Consider the following 23,109-nt stretch of genomic DNA (forward strand, 5'->3'; position numbering starts at 1 on the left):
TTTCAGAACTAAAATATTTTTTTCTGTAAAATATATAGTCTATATTTTTTATGGGATTCTTCCTTTTCATTTAGTTTTCCTTTTTTAACCCTTTGTGCATTGAAATCCTTTAGAAATTTTATTGTACATTTGAAATGGATGCGCTTTAAATTAAAAATGTCCCCAGAAAACAAATGTACACTGTTATATTCACAGATATTTGGGATTAAATGTTGGTTATCAGTGTGAAATAATGGCTTTTAGCAAATATAAATATACCGTTGCATCACATTCACACCACACTATTTATGGTCAATTTTCTTGTGATTTTTTTTTTTTCAAAAATAATTCTGGAAAATATTGTAAATTTGTTAAATTATTTTTTTCTCGTGCATTTTTCAGAAGAAATTTTTTTTTCTGTAATATATATATACATATATATATATTTTTGGGATTCTTCCTTTTTCCTTTTTTAATCCTTTGTGCATTGAAATCCTTTAGACATTTCATTGTACATTTGAAATGTATGAGCTTTAAATCAAAAATTCCCCCCCAAAAAATTGTTTTATCGTTGCATCACATTCACACCACATTATTTATGGTCAATATTCTTGTGCATTTTTCCAAAAACGACACTTTACTAGGAAATCATTTTGTTAAATAATTTTTTCTTGTGCATTTTTCGGAACAAAAATATTTTTTCTGTAAAATATATAGTCTATATTTTTTATGGGATTCTTCCTTTTCATTTAGTTTTCCTTTTTTAACCCTTTGTGCATTGATATCCTTTAGACATTTCATTGTACATTTGAAATGGATGCGCTTTAAATCAAAAATGTCCCCAGAAAACAAATGTACACTGTTATATTCACAGATATTTGGGATTAAATGTTGGTTATCAGTGTGAAATAATGGCTTTTAGCAAATATAAATATACCTTTGCATCACATTCACACCACACTATTTATGGTCAATTTTCTTGTGATTTTTTTTTTTTCAAAAATAATTCTGGAAAATATTGTAAATTTGTTAAATTATTTTTTTCTCGTGCATTTTTCAGAAGAAATTTTTTTTTTCTGTAATATATATATACATATATATATATTTTTGGGATTCTTCCTTTTTCCTTTTTTAATCCTTTGTGCATTGAAATCCTTTAGACATTTCATTGTACATTTGAAATCTATGAGCTTTAAATCAAAAATTCCCCCCCAAAAATTGTTTTATCGTTGCATCACATTCACACCACATTATTTATGGTCAATATTCTTGTGCATTTTTCCAAAAACGACACTTTACTAGGAAATCATTTTGTTAAATAATTTTTTCTTGTGCATTTTTCGGAACAAAAATATTTTTTCTGTAAAATATATAGTCTATATTTTTTATGGGATTCTTCCTTTTCATTTAGTTTTCCTTTTTTAACCCTTTGTGCATTGATATCCTTTAGACATTTCATTGTACATTTGAAATCTATGAGCTTTAAATCAAAAATTCCCCCCCAAAAATAGTTTTATCGTTGCATCACATTCACACCACATTATTTATGGTCAATATTCTTGTGCATTTTTTCCAAAAACGACACTCTACTAGAAACTACTTTTGTTTTCTTGTGCATTTTTCAGAAGAAAAATATTTTTCTGTATTTTTTATTGGATTCTTCCTTTCCATAGTTTTCCTTTTTAACTCTTTGTGCATTGAAATCCTTTAGAAATTGTATTGTAGATTTGAAATATATGAGCTTTAAATCATAAATTTCCCCAAAAAACAAATGCACAATGTTATATTCACAGATATTTGGGATTAAATGTTGGTTATCAGTGTGAAATAATGGCTTTTAGCAAATATACCACTGCATCATATACATTACACACACCACATTATTTATAGTCAATAATATTCTTGTGAATTTTTTCATAAACAATATAAATTATATATTAAATCATTATTTTGCATGCATTTTTCAGAGGAAAAATATTTTTGCATTGTTTAATATAACTATTGAACTGAGCTGACAAATATACCATAGCTATATACATAGAGCAAAGGGAAATCAAACCATATTTTCCTATAATATATCTATCATTAAATTATGCTTTTCTTGAGCGTTTTTCCAAAAATAATCTTTTTATGTAATATATTTATTATTATATAATTTCTTTCTTGTGCATTTTTGAAAAAAATCAAACAACATTTTTATCCATAATATTTATTGTTACATAATTTCTTTCTTGTGCATTTTTCAGAAGAAAAATACTTTTCTGTAAAGCATTTTTATTAGATTTATTTTTCTATAACTGATGCATATACCATGATAATGATAATATATATATATATATATAAAATATATAAAAAAAATATATATATAATTATATATATATAATTTCGTAAAACAATATTTTTTAATCTATATTTATTTGTACATATTTATTTCTTGCACAGATTTCAGAAGAAAAATATTTTTCTGTAAAGCATTTTTATTTGATTTTTCCCCATAAACTGTTGAACTGAACCGATCAATATAGCATGAATATATTGTGGCGAGAGCAAACGGCACACACAGTGAGAGTGTTGTCAGGCCTTATTAAAGGATATAAACATAAAGAGCCAGTTGTTCAAAGGTCGGCTGATCGGATGTTGGTCATCGGATTGGATCAAATCTTGAAAATGGCTTGTTGAAATCAGATTAGGTTTGATCCAGATTAAAACTATTGGATTACGTCAAAACTTGTCAGTAAGATTTGGATAACTTTGATTTCTTTGGATAACTTTCAAGGTGGATTCCAGAAAGAAAAGAGTTAGAATATGGCCCAAAAGTTCATTTATTTCAGTAATTCAACTTAAAAGGTGAAAGTATTATGAGAGTGACCCATGCATTTGTATTTTATGTTTGCACGAGTCTTTCCAAAGCACATTTATTTTACCCAGAATGCTCAGCCAGCGCTGTGTATGGACTAGACAAAGAAGTCAGTGATCGTTCATCACTTGTTCATCACTGCGTCTTTTCTTTGAATTTCTTTATTTGCGTTGGATTAGGTTGTACTTGACGCTCACAGCTTCGTACCATCGCCTGGTGTCGTTTAAAGCCCCTTGAAGCTGCACTGAAACTCTCATTTGGACCTTGAACCGTTTGGTCCCCATTGAAGTTCATTATATGGAGAAAATCCTGGAATGTTTTCATCAAAAACCTTCATTTCTTTTCGACTGAAGGAAGAAAGACGTGGACATCTTGGATGACATGGGGGAGAGTAAATTATCAGCAAAAGTTTTAACACAGTGTGCTATTATATGTGCCGGGTCATTTTCAACAATTTTATCAAGCTTTAACAGCAAAGCCAGTAATAAGGTGCTAGTTTGACCTCACATGTGTTCCCTGTGTTCTCTCTCTCTCTTCAGCACGCTGGGTCTCCGCTACTTCACATACGGGATCCTCTTCGGCTGCGGGTCCTCGTTCGCGTTCCAGCCGTCTCTGGTGATCCTGGGGCATTATTTCCGGCAGAGACTGGGATTGGCCAACGGTGTGGTGACGGCGGGCAGCAGCCTCTTCTCCATGGGGCTCCCGGTGCTCCTGAAGAAGGTGGTGGGACCGCTGGGTCTTTCCAGAACCTTCCAGATCCTCAGCATCTTCATGCTGGTCCAGTCTCTGCTGGCCCTCACCTTTAAACCGCTCATGCCCAGCGGGATGATGCCGATGCCGGGCGTGGGAATAGACGGACCCCCGTCAGGCCTGGAGTCGGCGAGCCGGTGGCAGAAGAGCCTGGGCAAAATCAGGAAGTACTTTAACGTGCGAGTGTTCAGCGTTTTGACCTATCGGGTTTGGGCGTTCGGTGTCGCCACTGCGGTTCTGGGATACTTCGTTCCCTACGTGCACCTGGTGAGTCCTACTGTTTTTATTAGTTTAGTGAGTGCTGTGCTGTTTTATTACCATTCTTATGTTTTTTTTTATAGAGCTGAATTGTGATTATTCGCATCCAAAATAAAAGTTTTGTGCAGTAGCAAGCAAATTAGCTCAAAAGATATTTAGAATTAATTATAAATGTTTGAATTATTTCATAATTGATTGTAGCAGAATTAATAATACTATTATTTAATCACTTCATCCAATGAACAGAAAGCATAATCATTGTTATATGTTTTATAGTGCTAGGAAACCATTAATCGCATACAAAATAAAAGTTTTTGTTTACATAATATGTGTGTGTGTGTATATATATATATATATATATATACACTGTAAAAAAAATATTTTCAAGATTTGTAATCACAACATATTTTCTTTTGTCAAATCAACTTTATAATCATTTATTTAGTTGAGATAACTTATTATTTTGAGTTTCTGATGATTCATTGTATAAACTCCAGTATAATTTCCAGTTCAATCAACTTAAAACTTTAAGGCAACCCAGGTTACTTACTTTGTTAAGTTAAACCAACAATATTTTTTTACAGTGTATTAATCACAACATTTTTTCTCTTGTCAAATCAACTTAAATAATTTATTTAGTTCAGATAACATATAATTTTGAGTTTCTGATGATTAAATCATTCTCCTTCATTGTATTAACTCACTTTTTCCTGTTCATTGAACTTAAAATTTTAAGGCAACCAGGTTACTTACTTTTTTAAATTAAACCAAGAATATTTTTTACAGTGTATATATATATATATATATATATATATATATATATATACGTTATTTACATATATTTAAATATAATATAAATTATGTATAATAATATATAAACAGTATATACATGTAAATATTTCTTAAAAAATAAAGTGGGGCTAAGAGACGCTGTCAGCCAATCATGACCAGAGGCGGGCTTTATGCAAATGAGTTACATACAGGAAGTGAGACTGGAATTACTGACGACTCGTTTCAGGCAGTTCGTTGGGTCAGAAAAATAAACTTTTTAAAGGGGAAACAAGTTTTATTTTTCTGAGCCTATTGGCAGATATTTTATCTTGTTTTTAAGCAAGCTTTAAGTCGCTGATACATTTTTCCGAAAACAAGACTTCATATCTTATGTAATGAAAAAGTCAAAAAGTCAAAAAAAGTGAATGTATTTCAGAATGCTAAGTTAAATTAACTGCATGTTACTCAATTAAATTTATTTATAATTAACCCTCACAAATACAACATTCACTGTGCAGGAAAGTGAAGTCAAGTGACTTAACTTCAGCGATTTACTAACAAAAAATATGAATATTTAGTCTCAGAAATGTGGTGGGAAAGCAGTTCTCGCTCTCACCAAGGGAGTTAAATGTTGTTAAATTGTGTCCGATTTTTGAGCATAATTCATATCTCATTTTCCGCACGTTTGGCCCAAACCACGGGTGTGATCTAAGCAGAGGCGCAGCAGTAAATCATAATGACGGATTATACACACCAGGCCACATTTAAAGGATAATACATGTATATAATACACTTTTACAATACATACAAGTAGAAAATAATACAGATGTCATGCTTATTAAATTACCACAATCCAATAAATGCTATAATGTTTTTGCACAACTCTGACCTAAATTCTTCTTTATAGCATTTAATTAGATTTAAGGTCAGGATTTGAAATCACACTGATCTTAATTTATTTCTCTTGGCATTCCTGTGCTTTCTTGCACCCGTGAGCAGAACACTAAACGCAGAATGTAAATGTCTTACAATTAAAGTGAGTTTAAAGAGCGTGATGTATTGTAGATCAGTTAAATACACAGGAGCTCAACCATTTAAGCCTTTTACGTCTCGAGGTCATGAATGCATGAAGTGACTTTTCTGCATCAGAAAAAGAAAGCATGTTTCAGAGTTTAGCGATTTTTCTGAGGTGGAAGAAGGCTGTTTTTGTAACATACCACACGATTTTCCAAGTCAAGTTACTGTCTTTTAAAAAAATATATATATTTAAGTTTTTATTACAGTAATTATACCATTTCCTTACATTTGGTTGGTAACTGAAATCTTAGTAAAGACATTCAACAATTGGGTATATTGGCTGAGAGAACAAAAAAACAGCTAAACAAATTTTGTGAAACAGATATTATATCGATAATAGACTCTCAGAAAAAAAGTACGAAACACTGACACTGGGGATTACCTTTTCAAAAGGTAAACTCTTGTCCATTTTAGGTGCTAATGTGTACATTCTAGGTGCAAATATATACATTTTAGGTGCTAATATGTTCATTTTAGGTGCTAATATGTTCATTTTAGGTGCTAATATGTCCATTTTAGGTGTTAATACAGTTTAGGTGATAATATGTCCATTTTAGGTGCTAATATGTATATTTTAGGTCCTAATATGTACATTCTAGGTACTAATATGTACATTTTTAGAGCTAATATGTACATTTTAGGTGCTAATATGTACATTTGAGGTGCCAATATGTAGATTTTAGGTTCTAATATGTACATTCTAGGTAATAATATGTACATTTTTAGAGCTAATATGTACATTTTAGGTGTCAATATGTACATTTTAGGTTCTAATATGTGCATTCTAGGTGCTAATATGTACATTGTAGGTGCTAATATGTCCATTTTAGGTACTAATATGTATATTTTAGGTCCTAATATGTACATTCTTGGTACTAATATGTACATTTTTAGAGCTAATATGTACATTTTAGGTGCTAATATGTACATTTGAGGTGCTAATATGTAAATTTTAGGTCCTAATATGTACATTCTAGGTACTAATATGTACATTTTTAGAGCTAATATGTATATTTTAGGTCCTAATATGTACATTCTAGGTACTAATATGTACATTTTTAGAGCTAATATGTATATTGTAGGTCCTAATATGTACATTCTAGGTACTAATATGTACATTTTTAGAGCTAATATGTATATTTTAGGTCCTAATATGTACATTCTTGGTACTAATATGTACATTTTTAGAGCTAATATGTACATTTTAGGGGCTAATATGTAAATTTTAGGTCCTAATACATTCTAGGTGTGCTAATATGTACATTTTTAAGGTGCTAATATGTATATTTTAGGTGTTAACATGTACATTTTAGGGGCTAAAATGTGCAATTTTAAGTACTAATATGTACATTTTAGGTAGGACCTATAGTGTTGAACACAGCACTAAGATCAAGTAAAATTAGTGTTGAGATACAGCCTTGGTCAGAAGCTAGAAGTTATTTGTAATTTTAACGAGAGCAGTTTCTCTGCTATGAAATTAATTGAAATTGTTAGCTGAAACTAAATAAAACATAAATATTAGATACAAAACTTTTAAATGTTGCCTTGGCAACTACTGTAACTAAAATAAAATAACTTTAAATGGTAAAATTACAAAATCTTAAATAAAAAAATAAAGCTAAATAGAAATATAAAAAACAAACTTTAAAATTACTGAAATGTAAACTAAAATGGAAACTGAAAATGTAAAAATAAAAATTATAGTATATAAAAAAAGTGTGAACATCACTTCTTAATTTGTGTTTTTGCCACAATGGTTTAAAATGACTTGAGGATGACTAAACATAACCATTTTTGTTTTCAGTTTTAGCACATAATGTACTGTATGTATGAAACTTGCACTTTGTTATTTACAATGCCAAATCCTTATTTGCACAGTCAATAAATCATTAAAAAATGAACAAAATAAATTCTTAGGGAGTTATTTTTTGTTGGCATGTTAATACGAAAAAAAAGTCAATTTTAATTTCTGGACTGAATATTAAACACGACATGTGCTGTTTTGCAGAGGCTGTTGTTCACAAGCTGCAGCTAAACACAAAACGCCTCTGATTTACAGTCAGCGAGTCGAGCCGGTGTGCATTTAACATTCGGAAAACGGAGGAGGCGATAGGAGCGGCGCGCTCGGCCCATGCATAAATAATGTTTTAGGGTTCTGTGAGCTGAAATATTTACCGCACTCTGCATGACGGAAAGCCCATGTGATGAGTCCACACATGTTGATGATGAATTATTAACTCGGCGTGTGTCATCTCAGGTCAGACTCTGGGGATTTCTGTCCTTGTTTCACCTTTCCTTCTCACTCATTCTCTGTTGTCATAGTGATGGACATACTTTTACTCGGATACCCGACACACATGGCCATAATGCTGCTCGCTCTCGCTTGTTCGATTGTATAGTTTCCAGATGCTGGACTGAGTGCATAAATGGGGCTTTGGGTAAACAGGCCATAAAATGTGATGATAAAAGAGGATGTTTCAGCTTGCTGAAAGAAAAGCGTGACGTAAATGCCATGAATCCTCTCTTTCGCTGTAAAACACAGTAATTGTTCAGAGCGTGGCTAATGGAAATGTGCTTATAGCTTGTTGTTGTTTTTTTACTGGAAAAAATGTCATTTTTATTCTTTCTTCAAATTAATGCTGTTCGTTTGAACTTTAACAATCCTGAAAAATATGTATTATTAATCAGAAATGTTTCTTGATCATCAAATCATCATATTAGAGTGATTTCTGAAGGACACTGGAGTAATGATGCTGAAAATCACAGGAATAAATTACACTTTACTATATATTCACATAGAAAACAGGTATTTTAAATGGTAATAATATTTACAGTTTTTACTGTATTTTTGTTAATTTAAATGCATTTTTAGAGCTAATATGTACATTTTAGGTCCTAATATGTACATTCTTGGTACTAATATGTACATTTTTAGAGCTAATATGTACATTTGAGGTGCCAATATGTAAATTCTAGGTGCTAATATGTACATTCTAGGTGCTAATATGTACATTGTAGGTGCTAATATGTACATTTTAGGTGTTAATATGTACAGTTTAGGTGCTAATATGTACATTATAGGTGCCAATGTGTAATTTTTAGGTCCTAATATGTACATTCTTGGTACTAATATGTAAATTTTAGGTTCTAATATGTACACTCTAGGTGCTAATATGTACATTTAGTAAACAGAAGAGACTTCTTTCACAAGCATTTGAGCGGTTGTGAAATGTCATGCAGGTTTAGATACTGTGTGTGTGTGTTTATGTCAGCATTTGTTGCAATTGTGTTGTGTTGATGTATGTCAAAACGTCGGTATGTGTTTGAAGCAAGTGTTTATTTGGTTATGTGTGAGTTTGCCAACATGTGTGTGTGTTAAGTTAATGAGAGAGACCTTTCCCCCCTCGCCTCAGTCTCACTCTTCCACCTTCAGTCGTGTTTTTACAGGCATCGGACCAGAAGTAAACACTTTGTCCCGGCTTTTGTTGTGTGTGTGTGACTCTCGCCGCTCTGTGGTGAAATAAGAAAGCCCTTCCTTCGCATTAAACCTAAATGTGAAATCTCATGGCTTTTGATGTGCCCTTGAGGTTTTCTCATTCAAGCCGTTTTCAAAAGGTCAGGAAATGTTTCTGAAGGATTTTTTTTTTTATTTTTAACCCCATGACCTCCGCCTTCCCTTCTTAGAAACAAGGGCGTCTATGATCGGAAATATTCAACTTATAGCTGGCCTTCCTGTGTTCCCACCACAGAGCCGCATTAATGCCGTGGTCGATGGGGCTGAAGAAAAGGGGCTTTGATGAAGACGATGGCCACACAAAGACGAGCGTTCAGCCCAGCGATGGTTATTAAGTCACGGGAATCAAACTTAACTAGCACAAGAGATTAACTTTATGTGTTTGGACAAGATACGACTGAGTGGAGCTGTAAAAAATCATTTGATGTTAGACAAACAGACTATTGGTCAAAGGTTTGCGGTTTGTACGATTTTTTATTTATTGATCAAAACAAAGCAAACATTTTGTGGAATATTATTACAATTTATTACTATTTTAGTACTTTTTACAATGTAACTTATTCCTGTGATGGGAAGCTTAGTTTTCAGCATCATTACTCCACGTGTCACATTATCGAGTTTCACTTTTAACATTTTTTCGTTTGTCCCGTGTTGTCTGTGGTCCTTTCGGTTTCAGATTCAGATTCACTACCATTTTGTTTCTTCAGAAATCATTCTAATATGCTGATTTTCTGCTGAAGGAGCATCTCAATTGCTGCTTGATATTTTTATTTTTGATATTTTTTTATAGACAGACAGACTTTATAGATAGATATAGACAAACAGACAGACATAGATATATATTTAGACAGACATAGATAGATATAGAGTCAGATAGACACACAGAAAGACATTAGATATATATAGACAGACAGACAGACAGACAGACATAGATAGATATTAAGTCAGATAGACAGACAGAAAGACATTTTAGAGACAGGCAGACATTATAGAGATAGACAGACAGACAAACAGATATATAGACAGACAGACAGATAGACAGACAGACAGACATTATAGAGATAGATAGACAGATAGACAGACATAGATATAGATATATATAGACAGACAGACAGACATAGATAGATAGAGAAATAGATTGACAGACAGACAGACAGATATACTGTATATAGACATGTAGACAGACAGACATGATAGATAGATAGATAGATAGATAGATAGATAGATAGATAGATAGATAGATAGATAGATAGATAGATAGATGGATAGACAGACTGACATTATAGATAGATAGATAGATAGATAGATAGATAGATAGATAGATAGATAGATAGATAGATAGATAGATAGATAGATAGATAGACAGACTGACATTATAGATAGATAGATAGATGGCCAGACAGGCATTATAGATACTGTAGATAGACAGGCAGATGATTTTGTTTATGTAATGTGTTCATTTGTGTCGTACAGATGAGCTTCGTGAACGAGCGGTTTGTGGACACTCAGAGGGAATGGCTTCTGCTCGTGTGTATCGGAGCGTCGTCCGGGGTCGGTCGTCTCATGTTCGGGAAGATCGGAGACCTCATTCCCGGAGTCAATAAAATCTACTTGCAGGTACGGAGTGTTTGTGATGAATATTTCCATAACTGGAAGAATCCAGCAACTCTAATGCGACGCCGCCGGAGCATGAAATGAAATCAGAGACACTCAAGGTCACAAGGTCATCAGTCTTTCTGAAGTTCATTATTCATTATGCAAGTGGAACTAATTTTGAATCATTAGTGATAATAACGTGAACAGAATATTTGTCATATGATGTCAATATATATACAGGGCTGAAAAATGCTGGAAAAGAGGATTTTGATTTTAAGAGGATTTGAAATAAAGGTTTGATGGATTCAAAGACGGTTGTGTGTGTGTGTGTGTGTGTGTGTGTGTAGGTGGCTTCGTTCATCCTGCTGGGTCTGCTGTCGATGATGATCCCTCAGTGCGCCACGTTTGAAGGCCTGGTGGTGGTTTTCGTACTGATGGGTTTCTGTGACGGCTGTTTCATCACGATCATGGCCCCCATCGCCTTCGAGCTGGTGGGGCCGATGCAGGCGTCCCAAGCCATCGGATACCTCCTCGGCCTCATGGCCATCCCGATGACAGCGGGACCTCCACTCGCAGGTGAGGGCCATGTTTCATAACCAGATGACTTGATTATGTAGAAGTCCTGTGAATGCGTCGCAGTAAAATGTGATATAATATGAGGCTGAGCAAATAATGATGAATTTTTAATTTTGGGTGTATTTTAGGCAATATTCAAGTGCCAACAATTCAGCCACAGAATTAAAAGATAATTAAGACTTTTTATCTCACAATTGCGAGTTTACATCACACTTTCTGACTTTATAACACAATTGCAACTAAATATCATGCAATTCTGAATTTATAACTCCCAATTGCAACTTTATATCATGCAATTCTGAATTTATAACTCCCAATTGCGACTAAATATCATGCAATTCTGACTTTATAACTCCTAATTGCAACTTTATATCATCTGACTTTATAACTCCTAATTGCAACTTTATTTCATGCAATTCTGAATTTATAACTCCCAATTGCGACTAAATATCATGCAATTCTGAATTTATATCTCCCAATTGAGACTTAATATCATGCAATTCTGACTTTATAACTCCCAATTGCAACTTTATATCATGCAATTCTGAATTTATAACTCCCAATTGCGACTAAATATCATGCAATTCTGAATTTATAACTCCTAATTGCAACTTTTATCATGCAATTCTGACTTTATAACTCCTAATTGCAACTTTTATCATGCAATTCTGACTTTATAACTCCTAATTGCAACTTTTATCATGCAATTCTGAATTTATAACTCCCAATTGCAACTTTTATCATGCAATTCTGACTTTATAACTCCTAATTGCAACTTTATTTTATGCAATTCTGAATTTATAACTCCTAATTGCAACTTTATATCATCTGACTTTATAACTCCCAATTGCAACTTTTATCATGCAATTCTGACTTTATAACTCCTAATTGCAACTTTATTTCATGCAATTCTGAATTTATAACTCCCAACTGCAACTTTATATCATGCAATTCTGAATTTATAACACAATTGCGACTAAATATCATGCAATTCTGACTTTATATCTCCCAATTGAGACTTAATATCATGCAATTCTGAATTTATAACTCCTAATTGCAAGTTTATATCATGGAATTCTGAATTTATAACTCCTAATTGCAACTTTATATCGTGCAATTCTGGCTTTATAACTCCTAATTGCAACTTTATATCATGCAATTCTGAATTTATAACACAGTTGCGACTAAATATCATGCAATTCTGACTTTATAACTCCCAATTGCGACTAAATATTATGCAATTCTGACTTTATAACTCCTAATTGCAACTTTATATCATGCAATTCTCAATTTATAACTCCCAATTGTTTTATATAGTCAGAATTGTGAGATATAAAGTCTCAATTGTGTGTTATAGTCAGAATTGTGAGATATAAAGTCCATTTCCAAGCAAAAAAATTAATTGCGACTCCATTTCATGCAATTCTGACTTTATATCTCACAATTGCATGTTATAAAGTCAGAATTGCAAGATATAAACATGCAATTCTGAGAAAAAAGTCTTTTTTCCATAGAAATGGACTACAATTGCGACTTTATATCACAATAAAGAAAACTTTTATATGCAATTACCTTTTTTTTTTTTATTCAGTGGTGGAAACAAGCTTCCATAGACTTGTATCAAAAACATTAAAAAATCTTACTGACCCCAAGCTTTTCAATGGTAGTGTGTGTGTGTATATATAATTTATTTTTTTGTTCAACGGTCTGTGTGCTACAAGTGAATTCCTTTCTTCCCATCCAGTGTAACTAATCCCATCTAAAGACACAATAAAATCTTTATATAAAACATGCAGATAAATAATGAAAATGTGATTTAATCAGCTAGCATGCTGATCTTGGCTGCGTTTCCCAGATAAGACACACACAGGCTGTGTGTTTTCCCAGTTTATGGGTCCGGTGGACAGGAATGAGATTTATTTGAGAGGGTGAACTCCAAGGTCTCCCTGCGAGCACATTTAGTTTGGACTGTTGACATAAATGCTCTTGTTCAGCGACGCTCTCCATATGTTTTCAGTTTCCGAATCCAAATCCAATCTTTCATTTTGAAGAATTGGAGGTCGATGAAGCAGGTCTTATATTTGCAGGTCTCAAGGTTGAGTTGTAAAAGACTGACGTTCCCTGTTTAGAAGTGCGGGTCGGTTTCAGGGCCGCTGAGAAGCATCATTTACAGGATCTGGTTTAAAAGTGTTGGCCTTCACGGCGGGAGCGCTACAACTAGGTTTGGATTGGCCGTCACCTGCTGTTATTTTACTTGGAACCGTGATCGGACTTCTAAATGTTTATTTATTAAAGTTTCGAGTGATCTTATATCTTTTGTATCAGAGACTGAGGGGGATCTTGCCGAAGTCTAAAGCGATTGTGTGGGTGTTTTGCTTGAGATTGGTTCCAGGCCTCAAGCCTCATTGAAATTCCTGGGGAAATAAAGAGCGTTTGAATCGTAGTGGGGAATTTAATCGCATTAGTTTCATTCTTTATAGGAGTCTTTTCATTTAAAGTCAACATGAAATCAGAATTGACCCCATTTACTTTCATACATGTCTTATGTTATTATAAAGGAAATCTTTATTTCCTTTAATCTTTTTCACACTCACATACACACACACACATGCACACACACACAATTGTGAATAATAACATTATTCAAGAACCGCTATAAAACCAAAACCAATCTCTGTTACCTTAAATTATATGTTTATCTCTGTAAACCTGCTTTGAAACAATCTACGTCGTTAAAATTGCTTTATAAATGAGGATGACTCGACTTGATTAGACACACACGCATACAAACACACAAGTTTGTGCTTTAAACAGTGCACAAATGTCACAAAAACACACCGTCATAATCTTTTGTGTTTATATATTGTAATATATATTTCGAAATATAATTTGAATTTTTTATATATATATATATATATATATATATGAAAAGTTCAGATGCAAAAGCCTCTAAATGCCATTTGAAATTTTCTTCTTTAATGATGATTTTTTTAACTTGTATATTTAAGTTTGGTGATTTCACTTAAATGGCAGTGATAATTACCTATTAATTGTTATTTAAGTGAAATTACTGAACTTAAATATACAAGCTTGATAAAAATCATCATTAAAGAAGAAAATTTCAAATGGCATTTAGAGGCTTTTGCATCTGAACTCTTCATATATACACACACACATAGACAATGGACAATGTATGTTTATTTTTTTGTGTTTTTTTATATTTTCATCACGTAAATAATAAGAATATTTGAAGAAAATAGAAAAAATTGACAAATAAAATACAAAAAATAACTGTTTATTTAGTCATTCAAGAGGTCAAACATATATGTATACATATATATATATATATATATATATATACACTTGACCTCTGGAATGACTTAATAAACAGTTATTTAAAGCTTTGCAACAATAATAGTAACAACATTTCCTTTTCAAATATTTTCTCATGTGTTATATGAGATGCTCTTCAGCCTGAACTAGACCTTTTCCTCATTGAACATTTTGTGATAATGTCGTTTCATCTCTCATAAGTTAATTTTTTCTTCTTTTTTCAGGCCTTCTACGAGACCATTTTGGGAACTACTACGTGGCGTTTTATCTGGCTGGGATTCCTCCAATCGTGGGGGGGATCGTGATGTTTTTCGTGCCTCTGGCGCACCGGCGCGCGCAGAGACGGCAGAAGGAGGTCAGCGACCCCAGCATGGACAAGATGTTGAAGAACTGCTCCAACGGAGACCTGCTGCCAGGATACACCGACATGGAGACGCACATATGAAGCCCACACACACAAAAGGGTAGAGTCTACAGGCAAAAATCATCAGTTTAACAGTAAAAACACAGTGTGTGTGTGTATATATATATGTTAAAAACACTATATATACTATATATATATTAGGGCTATCAAATGATTAATCACGATTATTATTAATATAATTATAATTATATTATAATTATTAATAATATAATTATATTAATAAGTATTATTTTGTAAATACACACACATGCTTGTATATATTTAAGAAATATTTTCATTATACTGTATATATATTTATATATAATTTTTATATATATATATATATAAATGTAAATATTTTATATCTAAATATTTTTACATATATATTTTTTTCTTACAGTAAATATACATGCATGTGTGTGTATTTATACATACAAAATAATTATTTACAATGCACCCACATATATTATGTAAACACAAACTATTATTTTGGATGCGATTAATCATTTGACATTTAGATATGTCATGTATGTATATATATATATATATATATATATATATATATGTATGTGTGTGTGTGTGTATGTATATATGTATGTATATGTGTGTATATATATATATATATATATATATACACACAGCGGAAAACAAAATGAATTGCCAGCAGCTTTAACAGTTTTTTTTATTGAGCTTTTATAGTTTTTAGTCATTTTTTGTTATGTGGTTTTATCATATTGTTATATATATATATATATATATATGTGTGTGTGTGTGTGTGTGTGTGTGTGTGTGTACAGAACAGGATTAAACACTAAAAGATGAAATCTTCCCAAATTTAACTGTAATGTGTAAGTGGCCTTCGATTTATCATGTGACTTTCTTTTACCACATGTGTATTTTTAATGGTTGTCAGTATATTATAAAGGTAAATAATATACGTATATATTTTAGCATTTTAACGTCATATCACTTGATATGTCAATTTAAGTTAAATCAGTCAAATTAAAATACTGCTGTTTTTTGTTTTACAGTATAAAAATAACTAATTTAGCATTTCTTCCTTTTAAATTGCTCAAAAATATAAAAAAAAAAAACGTATTCCTATTTGTTTTAAAAGCTGGTTTTCAATGCGGCCGACTATATACAAAAATAAATAAATTGCAAAATCCACTTTTCATGCATGCTTAGAAATATTTATGGTTAATTTTGGACTCTGACTCTGCATCTAAGATAGATGAAGCTTAATATTTGATGTGTGACATGAAAAACTGTGTGTGTGACGTCCGTTGTTCCTCTCTCTCCGCAGGGACTCATCAGTGTGTGTCAGAGATGGTGTATTTCCTCTTTGCTTGTCTCTAATCAAACTCAAGGTCTCAAGGCTTTCCCCCTTGCTCTTCTCCTGTGCCGGAGAGGAGATGTGATCGTCCAATCCCGCGCTGCCGTTTCCGACTTCCGGATGCGGATTCGTGCCGAAATCCCCAGCTCGCGTTTGAGCAGAAACTGAACGGAGAGCTCAGGCAGTGCGGGAGCCTTCGCTTCAATTAGGACCTTTAAAAAGGAAACCAAACCTTCATCGATTTGATGTTTTACAGAGATACCGTAGATCTTAATTTCAATTTATTTTCTAGATTATGCAAATCAGATTTGTACGCTTTAGATTTTTAGCGTAAGAAACTTTTATGAGAAAAATCCGTCTTTCTTCGTGCACTTTCCTCTATCGACATTGATAACCTCAGCCGTGATTTATCTCAACGTAACGTACCGAAGCTGTTAGTGTATCGCTTATGAATTATGTAGAAATGCACACTAAACGAGGAATCATTTTTATGGATTTTTTAAAATGTCCTGCTAAATTTAGTTCAGCTATGCACTAAGAGTTCACAAACTGTGCCATGAGCCTTGAGCCGGATGAAATCTAAAGGAATCGATGATAATTTGAAATTATATTTTGCATAATTTTTTGCTTTGTGACAATTAAGCACATTTTCCATCAAATTGATATAATGCGAAAACAATCTTATTTTCATAATCACAATACAGCAGAAAACAAAGTAATCAAATCCGGACGGATAAATTAAATCAGTAAAGCAGCAAAAAATATTTTTAGAAGTTGTAAATTAAACTGATTCTAGGAGAAAATACTTTATTTTTTCTACTTAAAAATGTCATGTCTTGTCGATTCTTTGTAATGTAAATCCTACACAAATTTCGTTTTTCAGTGCACCTTTTATGCAAAATATAATTTCTTATTTTTAGGGTAAAATCGGACTATATCGACTTTTTTGTGTGTGTGTGTGTGTGAGATCCACTCAAGGACAGAATCACTACATTTGCTAGATCTATGTTTTTATTCTTTTTTCCACATTTGACTCCCATTTATTGTATTTTTTAAAGAATTTATATTTTGGTTATATGTATTGTGTCTCGTTTGTTATATTGGAAAAAACAAATCTGGCATTTGAATTGAATGGACTTTGAGGTTCTTATGAAGACAATCAAAGCGTGATCTGGATCGAACGACGACTGTAAAACAGTCACATCTGTGATTCTGTTTAAGAAAGGAAAGAACAGATTGCTCTAAGCAAAACAACACAGTAGTATTATACAAAGTGGGCCATGTTTATGAGTATTAGTCAATTATTATGTGAAGAACATGACATTTGAAGCTGTTTTTTTGTCTTTGTTTTGGTCGATAACTTGTTTAAACATGTTTAAGACGTGATTGGTGCGAGCAGTCATTAGCTTTTTCTCAGTCTCTGTTCCAAAAACCAGTGAGATAAAACAATTCATATAAGAGAAATACATTGTGTTAGATGAGGCATATGAATAAATGGCCTATATTGTTGGGGGGGGTATAATCTGGATAAACAGATTTCATAAAATTGGTATAATAAAAAAGTATCGTTCAGAAAATGTTTGCATGATATCCAGTCCTGGGCCTGTATTCATAAATAATCTTAATGCGAAGAGAGGCTCCTAGTGACAAAATTTGACGTCTTAATCTTAAAATCTTAAAATTAAAGAAGAAATCCTAGTAAAGTAAAGGAAAGTCATTCAGAAAGTATCTTAAGCCTAAAGACACTCTTAAGCCTCTTAAAAGTCCTTGTCCGTACTCCTAACAACTTTGACCTTAAAGGAGTAGTTCACTTTTAAAAAAACTTTTGCTGATAATTTACTCACCCCCATGTCATCCAAGATGTCCATGTCTTTCTTTCTTCAGTCGAAAAGAAATGAAGGTTTTTGATGAAAACATTCCAGGATTTTCTCCATATAATGGACTTCAATGGGGTCCAAACGGTTCAAGGTCAAAATGAGAGTTTCAGTGCAGCTTCAAAGGGCTTTAAACGACACCAGACGATGATTAAGGGTCTTATCAAGCGAAACCATCGGCCATTTCAAAAATAAAAAAGTTTTATAAGCACAAATGCTCGCCTTGCTCTGTTCTGTGATGCGCATTCGTGACTCTCCTGTTCAAATCTTTTTTCGAGTCATTTTGTTCATTCAACGAACGAATTGAACAAAATGACTCAAAAAATGATTTCGAGTTCGAATGAGTTCGAACTTCGAACAGGAGAGTCACAGAACAGAGCAAGGCGAGCATTTGTGCTTATAAAACCGTTTGGACCCCATTGAAGTCCATTATATGGAGAAAATCCTGGAATGTTTTCATCAAAAACCTTCATTTCTTTTCGACTGAAGAAAGAAAGACATGGACATCTTGGATGACATGGGGGTGAGTAAATTATCAGCTAAATTTTTTTTTAAATTGAACTACTCCTTTAAGCTAAGACTCCTACGTGAAAGTTTTTAAGAGTTGATGTTTTGTATCTCGTCTGTGTATCGCCACCTAGTGGACTCTTCTGTCTCAACATTCGCCTTGCGCATGCGCTGTTGTGCACTGACACACACATTGTGCTGAAATATCCATATCCAAACTGTACAATTTTTGGATGATTTTGTGTCGGTCTCACTAGTATTTGGAACAGAGCTGTAGTTTCTCTCTCTTGCACGTACGCTGTCCTTTCATCCGTCTATCTGTCAACTATTTCCCAGGAGCCCTTTAAGCAGCGGTTTCTGAGCTAATTAACCTCGTTCCGGGTGCATTTATCTCAGAACTCGTTTAAAAAAGCAAACGATACGGTCACGATCTGAACCAAACTGCCTCAACCCTGCAGGTTTAAGCAGAACACAAGACACCTCTTCAGATTTCAGTGCTGTGATCATGTTTTCTGGTGACTTAAGATGTAGTTTAGCTAAACTGATCGACTGACGTCTTTATTGGAAACAGAAGTAATCGTGCATACCTCAGAAGTCTGTTTTATGGTTACATAAGCATACATGTCTTGCGTTTCGTTTGTTGATTTGTCGGTGATTTAACTCTCCTTAGAGGTTTGGTCGTGCCATTTTTTTACTGATGGGTGTGTTTTTATACGCGTGAGAGACGGAGACAAAGAACGAGAGAGACAGACGGACACATTCAGAAACTCAGGGAGTGGAGAAGCTTTTCATTTTTCATCACCCACCCGTGTATTATTGCACGCTGGATTCATAAATCTGTTATGAAACACTTGCTATCAATAATGGAATTTAGAGCCTGAATATTTGGGTGAACCTTAAGAGAACAACACATATAATGATAAATATACACTCACCTAAAGGATTACACCACACTAATACTGTGTTTGACCCCATTTTGCCTTAATTCTACGTGGCATTGATTCAACAAGGAAATGTTGGCCCATATTGATAGGATAGCACCTTGCAGTTGATGGAGATTTGTGGGATGAAGCTCCCGTTCCACCACATCCCAAAAATGCTCTATTGGGTTGAGATCTGGTGACTGTGGCGGCCATTTTACTACAGTCAACTCATTGTCATGTTCAAGAAACCAATTTGAAATGATTCGAGCTTTGTGACATGGTGCGTTATCCTGCTGGAAGTAGCCATCAGAGGATGGGCACATGGTGCACTCTTAGAAGAAAAGGCTCTATATAGAACCTTAAAAGGTTCTATTAGCGCTACGTATTTGGAACCCCTAAATTTGGTTCTATACACTCTTAAAAAAGGGTTCCTCTGGGTTCTATGTAGAACCCTGGGGTTCCGTACTTGGCCAATAGAACTTTTTACCAAAAAAAAAAATGGTTCTATATAGAACCATTTTGGAGTTCCATATATGAAGCGGAGGATGGAACCATTTCTGGTTCTAAATAGAACCATTTCTTCTAAGAGTGTGGCCATAAAGGGATGGACATGGTCAGAAACAATGCTCAGGTAGGCCGAGGCGTTTAAACGATGCCCAATTGGCACTAAGGGGCCTAAAGTGTGCCAAGAAAACATCCCCACACCATTACACCACCACCACCAGCCTGCACAGTGGGAACAAGGCATGATGATCCATGTTCTCATTCTGTTTACACCTGAATGTTCAACAGAAATCGAGACTCATCAGACCAGGCAACATGTTTCCAGTCTTCAACTGGCCAATTTTTGTGAGCTCTTGCAAATTGTGCCCTCTTTTTCCTATTTGTAGTGGAGATGAGTGGTACCCGGTGGGGTCTTCATCCGCCTCAAGGTTGTGTGTGTTGTGTCTTCTTCACAAATGCTTTGCTGCATACCTCGGTTGTAACGAGTGGTTATTTCAGTCAACGTTGCTCTTCTATCAGCTTGAATCAGTCGACCCGTTCTCCTCTGACCTCTCGCATCAACAAGGCGTTTTCGCCCACAGGACTGCCGCATACTGGATGTTTTTCCCTTTTCACTCCATTCTTTGTAAACCCTAGAAATGGTTGTGCGTGAAAATCCCAGTAACTGAGCAGATTGTGAAATACTCATGCTATGCTCAAAATCGCTTAAATCCCCTTTCTTTCCCATTCAGACATTCAGTTTGGAGTTCAGGAGATTGTCTTGACCAGGACCACACCCCTAAACGCATTGAAGCAACTGCCATGTGATTGGTTGATTAGATAATTGCGTTAATGAGAAATTGAACAGGTGTTTCTAATAATCCTTTAGGTGAGTGTATATATTGACCTTATTCAGAGCAGCGCCACGACAGGTATGAAAGTGAGGCTGTGAGGGATAGACTTACCGTTTTTTTCAATGGCATCCGCAGTAAAAAGCTGAATAAAGCGGCTAGATTACTTACAATTTTCTACAGCTTACATTGTCGGGAGTTTTTTGTCAACTGACATTTCTTTGAAAGATATTTTATGAGCAGAACAATCCGAAAACACATTAAATAACAGTACAGCCCATTGAAAAGATGCAAGTCTATCCCTCACAGCCTCGCTTTCATTCTCATTCAAAATCAAAGATGGCGCTGCCGTGAATAAGGCGTATAATTGGCAACTAATCTGACAATCATTTTCACATTACATTAACGAGACTGAGATTTTTTTTTTGCATTACAGTAATAATAATAGAGCAGGAAAATGCTTCATTATTGAATGAAAATGAATGTCAAATGTTGATGGTCCTAAATTAAGTGATATTTGAGTGATTTTTCACGCCGCTTATGTCTTCCATTAATGCTTTTGTCCGGTTTCAGCCAAATGTGGTTTGTCTGTCTGTCTCTCTCTTGTCTTGTCTTTTATTCTGGTTTTGCTTTAGTTCATTTTAACCTTCTAGTCTAGACAATGAAAGATTAAGGCCTTTTGTGAGAAATCTTTATCCAACCACCCAACTTCTGTCTGGTAATGTTCACTTTGTATGATCCAGTAAATTACTGTGCAACATTTGTTTTTTTGTTGCATTTTTATCCTTGAGTAAAAAAAGGTTGCGAATAATGTTACATGACGACCAATAAAAACAACAATTTCATTTTTTTCTTACCTCACAAAACTGCCTTTTTGTCCCGTCCACTCGATGCATTTCGATATGCTGTTTTTTTTTCCACATCCTACCTTTTGTTTTCCTGCATATTGCAAAAGGAATCTAATCTAGGGGACGCAATAATCTTTATTTTTCTGTAAATGTTGAACTGATGCGCAAATAGTAAAGGTCTCTTTAGCTTTGGGATCAATACATTTGACTGCTTTCTGCACTTTCTGATGTGTCTACACTCATAATACTCAACTGCATTTCCACCAGGCTTCTCGATTATATCGTTTACAGTTGTCAACGCAACAAAACTGTACTTACATCTAAGTACATATCTCATATATGCATGCATACAGTGCTTAGCATAAGTAAACACACACATGCTAATCAGCGTGGGGAACTTTCCATAAGATCATCTCTCAATGCAAATCAAACCAATGCATTTTAATTGAAATAAACCCATGCCGATCTCTAGGTGTGGAGAAGGGTGTGTGTGATGTGGGATATTTTAATACCAAAGGCCAAGGGAACTTTATCAGGATGCATATTATCCTGGATCCATGAAATAACTGTCCTTTAAAAATAAATGCATGCACCCTGTATTTTAAGGAAGAACACTTGTTTATTTACAAATACATCATTCATAATTGATTTTTTTTTTTAAATTAAGGCATTAATATCAATTTCCAAAAGATGATTTTTTTTTTATTCCTCTTTTTAGTCAGTTTTAGCATGGGTGTATTCACTTACGCTGAGCACTGTAGATAAACCAGAGTTGACCTCCAAGGGTCAGGGAGAGGTCAAACACTGTGACCTCTTGTATATATCGTGTCTGAGATTGTCTGTCCCTGCCGGTGCTTACGTGTCCTATAGCGACACATGCTATAAAGCCTAAAACAGGCGATATAGGGCTTCGAGTAACAGCCATGTCTCATTATAAACTACCATAACAGGCCAGTAAAGTGCGGTAAAATGCCTCGCATTGTTTTTCTCTTTCTCACTCAACTGTTCTTACTTTATACGACTGCAGCACTTGCTTTCTGAACCTCAATCATCTCCATCATCCTCATGAAAAATAGGGATTATTGAAGCTGAGCTGCTAGAAATGTAATTTTGTGTTCATGTGAAAAATATTTTTTGCTCCTGTAATTTCTTTTGTTTTCTATTCAACCAACA

General features: G+C 34.0%; 1 protein-coding gene across 1 annotated transcript in view; it reads left to right on the forward strand.

The window, feature by feature from the left end:
- slc16a2 (solute carrier family 16 member 2) overlaps positions 1-17,783 on the forward strand; it is a 46,872-nt gene extending 29,089 nt beyond the window's left edge. Inside the window, exons 3-7 of the mRNA XM_039655075.2 lie at positions 3,376-3,853; positions 10,680-10,823; positions 11,150-11,378; positions 14,936-15,175; positions 16,421-17,783. Of these exons, the coding sequence (XP_039511009.1) occupies positions 3,376-3,853; positions 10,680-10,823; positions 11,150-11,378; positions 14,936-15,156 (1,072 nt within the window). The 3' untranslated portion in view covers positions 15,157-15,175; positions 16,421-17,783. The remainder of the gene's footprint in view (positions 1-3,375; positions 3,854-10,679; positions 10,824-11,149; positions 11,379-14,935; positions 15,176-16,420) is intronic.
- The last annotated feature ends 5,326 nt before the right edge of the window (positions 17,784-23,109 follow it).

This window comes from Pimephales promelas, chromosome 9, assembly GCF_988280905.1.
Source record: "Pimephales promelas chromosome 9, fPimPro1.hap1.1, whole genome shotgun sequence".
NCBI lineage: Eukaryota > Metazoa > Chordata > Actinopteri > Cypriniformes > Leuciscidae > Pimephales > Pimephales promelas.